Source organism: Protobothrops mucrosquamatus, unplaced genomic scaffold, assembly GCF_001527695.2.
Source record: "Protobothrops mucrosquamatus isolate PMUCROS unplaced genomic scaffold, P.Mucros_1.0 scaffold6260, whole genome shotgun sequence".
Classification (NCBI taxonomy): Eukaryota; Metazoa; Chordata; class Lepidosauria; order Squamata; family Viperidae; genus Protobothrops; species Protobothrops mucrosquamatus.
In genome coordinates, this window is record NW_015392091.1 from 1,732 (window position 1) to 11,572 (window position 9,841).

General features: G+C 35.8%; 1 protein-coding gene across 1 annotated transcript in view; it reads left to right on the plus strand.

Annotated features, from left to right (window-relative positions):
* Positions 1–321: 321 nt before the first annotated feature.
* The window catches only part of LOC107300150 (phosphatidylserine synthase 2), a gene marked incomplete at its 5' end in the record, with an annotated part of 18,301 nt that continues 8,781 nt past the window's right edge, over positions 322–9,841 (plus strand). The window contains 3 exons of the mRNA XM_015829491.1: positions 322–423; positions 8,239–8,321; positions 8,537–8,604. Of these exons, the coding sequence (XP_015684977.1) occupies positions 322–423; positions 8,239–8,321; positions 8,537–8,604 (253 nt within the window). The remainder of the gene's footprint in view (positions 424–8,238; positions 8,322–8,536; positions 8,605–9,841) is intronic.

Sequence of the window (9,841 nt, forward strand, 5' to 3'; positions counted from 1 at the left end):
AAAAAAAAAAAAAAAGGTTCAATCAATTAATTTCAACTTCTTGCGGGAAAAAAAAGATCTTGCAAAGTTGGAATGGATTGATTGAACTTTTTAGTCCCACCCAGTCTGCCGTTACCACCGCAGCCATGCCCACCCGGCACCCAACGATGCATAAGTGGGTTTTGGGTTGCAGTTTGGGCACTCGGTCTCTAAAAGGTTCGCCATCACTGGTATATACAAGCATATATACATACTTAAAACTTCAATGTCTGCTAGTGAAAATAATAAGCCAACTATAAATAGTGTGTCAGAAAAAAATGATTTTTTTTCTCTTGTCAACAGGCAAGCTCACACTTTAACAGTCCTGTTTATCCTTACCTGCACCCTGGGCTATGTGACCTTGCTTGAAGAAACGCCACAGGACACAACCTATAACACAAAGAGGTAAATACCTTTTACAGAATACTGCAGCAAATGCAGTGTTGCCCACTTACTAACTATTGTAGTTCATTGGGATACCAGCTTTTCAATTGCAGTTCTTTGATTGAGATAGTCTTCAACTTACAACCATTCATTTAACGGTTAGTCAAAGTTACAGTGGCACTGAAAAAAGCACCAAGTCTGGTATTTATGATCATCACAGTATCTCCACGGTCACGTGATCAAAAATTGGGCTCTTGGCAAGCAGCATGTATTTATGAGGGTGGCAATGTCCCAGGGTCATGTGATCACAATTTGCGACCATCCCAGCCTGCTTCCAACAAGTAAAGAGAATGGGAGAAACCAGGTTCGCTTAACAGCCTTCTGATTTACTTAACAAATGCAATGATTCACTGAACAACCGTGGGAAAAAGGTGTAAAATTAGGTGCACTGCCTTGCTTAGTAATGGAAATTCTGACCCCAATTGTGGTTATAAGTTGAGGACTACCTGCATTTGGATCTGTTGCCCATTTAGTAGTTATTTCCTAGTCTCATTTGAAAACTAATGTATAGTACATGATAAAAATGTATATTAAATGTTGCATATTGATTAATCCTGCTTTTTAAAAGGTTTCTGTTTATTAAATCACAAGATAATTTGATAACTCTAAAAATCTTTCCAAGTTGAAAATGCTTTCTTAATATTTCTCTATTTGATAAAGTTTCATTGAACTTACAAAGATTGGAATCAAATAGCATCTTTTAATATATCCTAAAGCAAATGTTCTGTTAAATTAGATTTGAAAATTAATGTATTCATACAAAATCATGATTCATTCTACATGTAGTCTTAAACTTACGAGCAGTTGCTTAACAACTATTCAAAGTTGCAGCAGAATTGAAAAAAAGTTACTTTTGACCTGTCCTCAAAATTATGACACCACCCCGGCAGTCTTATGATCACATTTCAGATGCTTGGCAAGTAGATACGCATTTACTAGATTCAGACTTGCAGCCGCCTAATTAGCTTAACAACCACATGATTTGCTTAATGACTATGGTGACTTGCTTAACAGTTATCATAAAAATGGTTGTAAAATCAAGTCTGGTCACATATAGTATGTTTAGGTGTATGTCATATATGTGTTTCACTTTGAAAGCGGGAATCTAAATTTCATTTTTGATGTGTGCCGTTGTGCCCACAGTAAAAAAAATGACAATAAAGGTTATCTTATCTACCTTATCTTACCTTATGATCACAATGCCTTACAACCAAAATTCTGGGCTCAAATGAGGTCATACGTTGAGGACTACCTGTATACTGCTTTCAGTGAAATAAAATGTTGGACTACAGCTGACTTCTTTCTGTAAGCTCAAAACTACTGAATGCCAGAGTATAACATACTGAAAAAAATCCTGGTTCTTGTGAATCTGATAGTGTGAGTAGTAGGGCATTGTAGAGTTGAAATGGAATGTAAACAAAGATTAATTATTTCATCAGTTGAACACCAGTCTAGTATCATCATTTCTCTGCTCTTTTCTCCCAGTGATACTTAGAATAAAACTAAACTATTAAGGCCATAATTATTTGTGAAAAGGTGGAAGGGTATTTTATGAACTCCTTGTTGAAAGGTAATACATATATATTAAGTAGGTGACAAATTAGTTATATAAAGCAGACATACACTTTGAGAGTGAACTTTCATCTGCTAGTTTACCTGGCAATTCATTGGAATAGCCTGCCAACTGAATTATTGCTAAATTTTGATTAGTGTAATTCTGGAGGCAAAAGTGTACTAAAATATGTATAGGTATCTTATATCTGGCTGACTCATTAGCACCTAGAACAATTAGACTTCATAGCTTAGTTTGAATTACCATATCTGAGTTTAATGTACCTGAACATGACTTTTGCCCTATTGCTTGTCCTACTGTGACACGAATTATCTGTAAAACGGTCACTAGTTTTGCAGTAAGATAGAATATTAAACTCAGTGAGTGATCTTGGATTAATCAGTTTCTTAGCCTAATTTATCTCAAGGGTTGTTATTTAAGGAGGTAAATTTAAAGGATACAATGCCATGTATGTAGCTTTGAGTTCCTTGAAAAAAGGCAGGATATGAATGCAGCAAATAATAATAGTTTATCAAGTAATCATTTGGCTCCTGAAATATGCATTGTTTTGCTGAGGAATCATAGGGTGGGAAAAGTTTTATATATGAGAACTAATGTGATCGTTGGACGAAATTAATTCCTAATGCTAAAGTTTGGAATGTAACCAAATATATTTACCTACTAATTAACTTAAGGATACTCGTTGAGTATGGTTTGTCAGCCAGCTACAAATCCATCTGGTGGTGATGTTGTCTATTCCACCTTTTTCTAGCTTATCAAGCAGTAGATTATGGTCTACCTTGTCGAATGCCTCACTGAAATCTAAGTATACTATATCCACACGTTTTGCTGGTCTAATTTGGTCACTTTATCAAACAATGAAATAAGATTCGTTTGGCATGATCTGTTTTTAACAAACCCATGCTGGCTACCAGTTATTACTTCGTTTGCTTCTAGTTGTTCACAGATCGGTTTTTTTATTATCTTTTCCAGGATCTTCCCAGGTATTGATGTTAGACTGATTAGTCTGTAGTTTCCTGGGTCTTTTTTTTTTCCTTTCTTGAAGATGTGAACCACATCAGCCCTTTTCCAGTCCTCAGGTACTTCCCTGGTGCTTCAGGATTTTTGAAAGATATGATGCAATGGTTCTGAGATAACATCTGCCAGCTTCTTCAGAATTCTGGGATGTAATCTGTCGCGTCCTGGTCATAGTAGCAACTGTGAGAGGGATCTTGGAATCCTAGTGGACAATCACTTAAATATGAGCCAGCAGTGTGCTGCAGCTGCCAAAAAAGCCAACACAGTGCTAGGCTGCATTAACAGAGGGATAGAATCAAGATCAAGTGAAGTGTTAATACCACTTTACAATGCCTTGGTAAGGCCACACTTGGAATACTGCATCCAGTTTTGGTCACCGCGATGTAGAAAAGATGTTGAGTACAGAGAAGAGCAAGAAAAGATGTTGAGTACAGAGAAGAGCAAGAAAGAGTACAGAGAAGAGCAACAAAGATGCTCTTCTTTTTTGGGGGGGTGCAGTCTGAGGTGCTTTTCTGTTTATCTCAGGTATGTTTATTGATATGACTTTTTAAGGGATATTTGGTGCTGTTTCTTTGCTAGGTGTCTGCATATTTTCTTTGAGGGGGAGGTTGTGGATCTGTGTATTTCCATCTAGGGGGAGAAATCAATTGCTCAGTTTTAATGGGGCTGCTTCTGGTTGGGTTAGATTGGGCAGTAGGGGTTTGTTAGATGTATGCTGCTTCTTCCTTTGATTGTTGTGTTTCCTTCTATGTGTGACATACCTCCATTTGTCTTCCTTTAATTAATTTTAGTTTTTTAAAAATTGTGATTTTTGTATCTCAGATTTTTTTTATTACAGCCACCAAGAGATAATCAGCTGTTACAATATTATTCATGACTAACTTGTTAGCTAATGTTTTGATCTGGATATTATGCTGTGAAAGTCTGTTTCCTTTTTCAGGTGAACAAAGAATTCATGTTGCAATCTCTAAATCACAGACACTTTTGTTATAACAAACTACAAATAGTTGTTGGGTTACAACCACATTTTAGGCAGACAAAAGCAAAGTTTGCAAGGGGTGATCACATGATTCTTGGGCACTCCAACAATTCTAAGTGCAAGTTGGTTGCCAAGCATTTGAATCACAGTCATGTGACCATGGGCACTACAACAGCTGGATCTTCGAGGAACAATGGAAGTCACTTAGCACTGTTGCAACTTCAAAACTTTCCTGACTATCTGTAATGCAAATTTGGCTCAATCCTATTGCTTAGAAGATACTAATGAGGCACAAGAAAAGATCATTTTTGAAGCATTATATACTGTACCATATGCTGTTTAAACAGAGTTTTGTCCTGGGACAACAGACTAGCATTTGAGACCCATCAGGATAACCTAATGTCTTTAAATTATGTGAATTCTGCAATGTATTGACTTCTTAGATCATAAATATGTGATAACCAACTAAACTGTAAATTCGCCACCACTACTGTCATCCAGTCACTGAGCTCTACACTTCTATGGCCATTTTGGTTGGAGTTGTGAGAGAGGCTGAAAATCCTCTATGCCTTGGGAGGGGAACTTGGATATAGAATATTGATTTTATAGAAAACTGAATGCAGATCTTCCAGGAGGTTCATATTCTTATGTCTAAACAAAAATAAACCTAAAAAAGCATTTGCCCTTAAAAGTGTCATGCAGGTCGTATGAGGCAATTCCCATTCATGCAGCAGTTGTGATGGCAATACTGATCTCTTCTTGGAAATCAAAATACTAATATTTCCATGGGTTGAAATGAAAAAAACAGCCACTTGCTTTCCAGTCTCTAGAAAAGGAGACGTGGCTATTCTAGGAGCAGAGCTTTCTAGTTCAGGTTGGCAGTGGAAGAAAAGTCTCAACACAGAGAACTAGGGGTGACATGACAGCAGTGTTCCGATATCTCAGGGGCTGCCACAAAGAAGAGGGAGTCAAGCTATTCTCCAAAGCACCTGAAGGCAGGACAAGAAGCAATGGGTGGAAACTAATCAAAGAGAGAAGCAACCTAGAACTAAGGAGAACTAAGGGTTTCCTGCCTGAGCAGGGGATTGGACTAGAAGATCTCCAAGGTTCCTTCCATCATCATCATCATCATCATCATCATCACCATCATCATCCTTCTTCTTCTTCTTCTTCTTCTTCTTCTTCTTCTTCTTCTTCTTCTTCTTCTTCTTCTTCTTCTTCTTCTTCTTCTTCTTCTTCTTCTTCTTCTTCTTCTTCTTCTTCTTCTTCTTCTTCTTTCTTCCTCCTCCTCCTCCTCCTCCTCCTCCTCCCATTCTAGCCTTGGCAAAGGAGAAGATACATTAGGAAGGAGATCCTCTGCATGTTTTCGCAGCTGAACTTTGGATAAGGAAACTACATGTAGAGAAGTAGATTGCTTTGACCCCAGGTTTCTACCTTTAGGCCTTTGCTTTCTCTCTGTTATTAAATTGAAGTCATCCAGCTGGTGGCCTTTCAGTCAGAATGACTTTATTTACTTTTTTACTTCCTTAATCCCTGAGCCTAATGTGGGAGACATCAGCTTCAAAGAGAAGAATGGACTATTGCTATTTGGCAGTATCTTATTACAAATCTTCCTGAATCTAGGGAGGGCAAAATTCCTTTTTCTAAGATAAAGGGCTCTTCCCCACTGCCATGTTTTTTGTTTGCTTGTTAGATTTGTTAAGGCTGCCCAACTGTAGAAAGATGTTAGTGTGTTCTCCTCCTATTCTTAAAAAAAAATAGGTCAGTACTAATAGCATTGCCCCCCAGCTTCTAGATTGCTTAATCTAGGGTTTGAATAATGCTTCTGTTCTAACAAGTCAGCCTACGTGTTTTTTCAGGAAACTGTAATTTTAAAACAGGAAAGGTGACTTATATCCGTTCTTGGTGATTTACTTTGCCTCGATTGAAATTAGTCCATTTTCCTGCTTAGTAACTAAACTTGTATTTGGGAGTTCTGTCTGGTAGATTTAATTCAATAGTTATCTCCTCTCCACCCATCATCTCGACTATCTTCTTTTGAGAACAAAGTCTGAGGGACACAAGTAAACTTCTTAAATAAAATCCTAATAAACTTTCCCTGTCTTTTGATCCCTGTTTCTGTATAATAATCTGCACAAGAGCTAATTCAAGTTAGTAGAAATTCTCACATACACTCATCATATAACTTACTGATAAGCTGTTATAATGATGGATTCATATATCATGCTAGATTATTTATTTGTATGCTGTCCATTCCTAAAGGCTGAGACAGGTGCAGGATTTTAAATTGGAGTAAGGGAAAGAAGTCATGGAGAATATTTTTGTGGTTGCTAAGAATTGAAAACGACTTGATGGCATATAATTAATCAGTAAATCGTGGGAAGCAAGACAGACAGCATTGCCATTCCAGGTATTTAAGAAGTGAGTGCAAATTGTGCAGGCTAATGACTTTTAATAAAATGTGATAGTTGCAAAAGATGTTATCATACTCCTGAATTTTTGCAAATATCTCGTTAAGAAAGTTTCCTTCTTACTGATATGGCTAGCCTAGAAATAAAAAACATCAGAATAATTACTTGAAGTATCCCCTCTTAAGTTGAACATGTAAGGTTGGCCCTCTTTCTCCCCTTTTTAAAAAGGTATGTCGTCTTTGTATAACAGGATTAGTTTGGAATTAACAGAATAAGAGTTATATTTTAATTTGGTTAAATTGAACAATTTATTGGTTAGATTTATTGGTTATGTCCAGGCTTCAAGATTTCATTTTAAAAGATATTTTAAATTTGCAGTTTGTCAGATTATGACGGCCAGAAGCTAGATAGATCAGAGTCTGTTGGTAGATTTCTTGGTCATCTGCATTAGTTTGTCAAGGATTTCCAAATTATAATAGCATTAATGGAAAGATTTTTTCTCCCTTGTCTAAACTGGGTTGTTGAGATGAAAGAATGCTTGTTTGGCCAGGTCTATAAACTCATTTTTGAGGCTGAAAATAATTCCTATGTTGCCACCATTTAATATTTTGTTCTAGTTGGTCAGTTCTGTAAAAATAGAATTATAGAAAAATGGTTATGTAGCTATCAAATCCAGTCCCTGCTAGATACAAAACATTGCAAACTAAGGTTTGTCAGTGTTGTAACCAAAGTTCATGATACTTCATCAAGACTGGATTGCCTTAAAGATTTCATTCATTCAGTAACAAATTCATGGTTCAAAAATATCCACAATGTAAAGTCTAAGACAAACAGAAAACAAAAATAATACTGACATGTTGACTATATCAAGATTGCATGTAACCAAATTCACTAATTCTATAGAAATTGGAAAGAGCCCACTGGTCATTCATTCATTCGTTTATTTGTATCAGCCTTTATTATTTTTACAAATAACTCAAGATGATGAACATATCCAACGCACCTTCTTCTCTTATTTTCCCCAAAACAACAACCCTGGCAGGTGGGCTGGACTGAGAGACAGTGACTGGCCCAAAGTCACCCAGCTGGCTTCCATGTCAGGCTTTAAATGCTGCTGTACAGAATTTGACTGTCTTATGTGTAAAGTATGATGCCTGTTTATAGTAAGACAACACAGTAATTGTTTGGACAACCTGAAATATTTTACTTTAAAAAATTGAACTTACTTATTCTGCATGTTTTTGTAATATTCTTAATAAATAAGATGTAGCTAGCTGTTTTGTTTGCAACTGACTCACGTGTATGCTACTTCCTCTTAGGAAATCTTAATAAACTAGTCATCAACATCTACCAAGGCAGATAATAATACCATATATTAAAGGGAAACCAGGAGAGGCCTCTGCAATATCTAGGGTAATTCCAAGATAGCAAGATAATCTATTTCTGAGACTTAATGTCACTGGAAAAGAGGTTTAGATGGTTTTATAATCTATGTCCATACGTCATTGTTTAAGAATATCTATAGATCATTTATATTTCATTGACACCAGAAATATCTATGTGAAAGTAATTAGTCCAGTGAGGCTTTCTTCAAGTCCAACTGATCTTAATCAAGGTTCATTTAAGGAGCCAAGCCTGCTAGACAAAACATCCATTTTAGTCCAGTCACCACTAGCCAAGATAAAATTAATAATTGTATCTCCTAATTTTATATTGCATGAACAGTCAACATGTTAATAAATTTGCAAGTATTGTTACAATATACTGAGGACTGTTTTGTTCTTAATGTTTTCCAGAGGTATTGTAGCCAGCATTTTAGTTTTTTTGTGTTTTGGAGTCACTCAAGCAAAAGATGGTCCATTTTCAAGACCCCATCCAGGTAATCCAAGTAGCTCATAGCATTAAAATAGACTGATAAAGTAATCTTATGTAAATTTTGAAAACTGTCCTTTTTTGATATTACCTATTAAGATTTCCTTAATAAAATCTGTCGTAGCATTTTGAAAGTCCTAAAGATTCTATATGTACTAGTTTAGCCTTATGCCCAACTATAATATGTCTACGTTTTTCTTTTTTGTTAATTTGTTCTGCTAGCTTACTGGAGGTTTTGGCTATGCGTCAGTGTTGTCTATGAGCTTTTCCTCATTTTCATACTTTTTCAGGTAAGGAATTTAAAGTTTGTATTTTAAAGAAAAACTTAAAGATAAAAAGTAGAGAGCATAATCATCAGCTTCACTTCTTACCATGAAAGCATAAGTAACATCATTTCAATAGTCTATCTGACTATTGTTATTATAATACCCCTTCCCCTTTTTAATATAGTTTGGTTAACTCAAGGCAGTAAACATGCCTAATACTCTCTCCTCCTATTTCCCCACAATAAAACCCTGTGACAGAGTGACTGGCCCAAAAGCTACCCAGCCAGTTTTCATGCCAAGGCGGGCTTAGAACTCACGATCTCCTGATTTCAAGGCCAGCATCTTCACCATTACACCAAACTGTCTTTCTAGTATTATAGTACATTATATAATGCAGCTTTCCCCAACCTAAGCATCTTGTGGATTTCAACTCCCAGAATTCTCAGCAGTGGGTTTGATTTAATCTGTTTGGCAGTAACTCTGCAGGATCTTGTGTTGAGGTCTTTCTTATATCTACTGAACTTTCTGTAACTGAAGATTCCACAGATTTAATCTGGATCTTCTACAAATAAAATGGTCATTTCTGTTTGCAATGCAAGAATCAAAATTTTATTTTAACTCCGTTGTTTTAGACATGCTTGTAAACATTCAAGCAACACTTTTAACTTATATCTTTCTTTGAAAAGTTTAGGATGGTTAGCTTTCTGTACTGGGACAAACCATTTAGCTAGTAGGATAATTGTTCTGCTGAAAATGTTTAGCCCTTTTTCCAGGTTTCAGTTCATCCTCAGAAGGAAAAAATTACATCAATCTCAAATGGATAACGGCTAGTTTCTCTTTCTTTTTTAAGCAGAAGCAATGGCAATGTTCATATAACTTTTTCACTGGGTCATGGGTCAAGTTAATTTGTCATATGATTACCAAACCCCAGACAAGATCAGGGAGGGTCATTTCAATTATGATACAGCTAATGTGAATTTTTAGTAAAACAATTATTCTTGGAAAGTTTGGAAAAGCAAAAGGCATATTTTCTTAGGGATGGCCATAATTTGTAGAAAACTAATAAAACTTTGATTTTAAAAAAATTATAAGAACTAAATGGACATTAACAGTATGCATGAAGCAGAAAAATGTTTGAAATGAAATATTTAGAATGGCTTCTTAGAACATGGAATATAGTATGTTCTGAATGAACTTTGGTCCAAAAGAATAAAATTTGAAACATTCTAAATTATCTTTCATAAATAACAGAATAATCTTA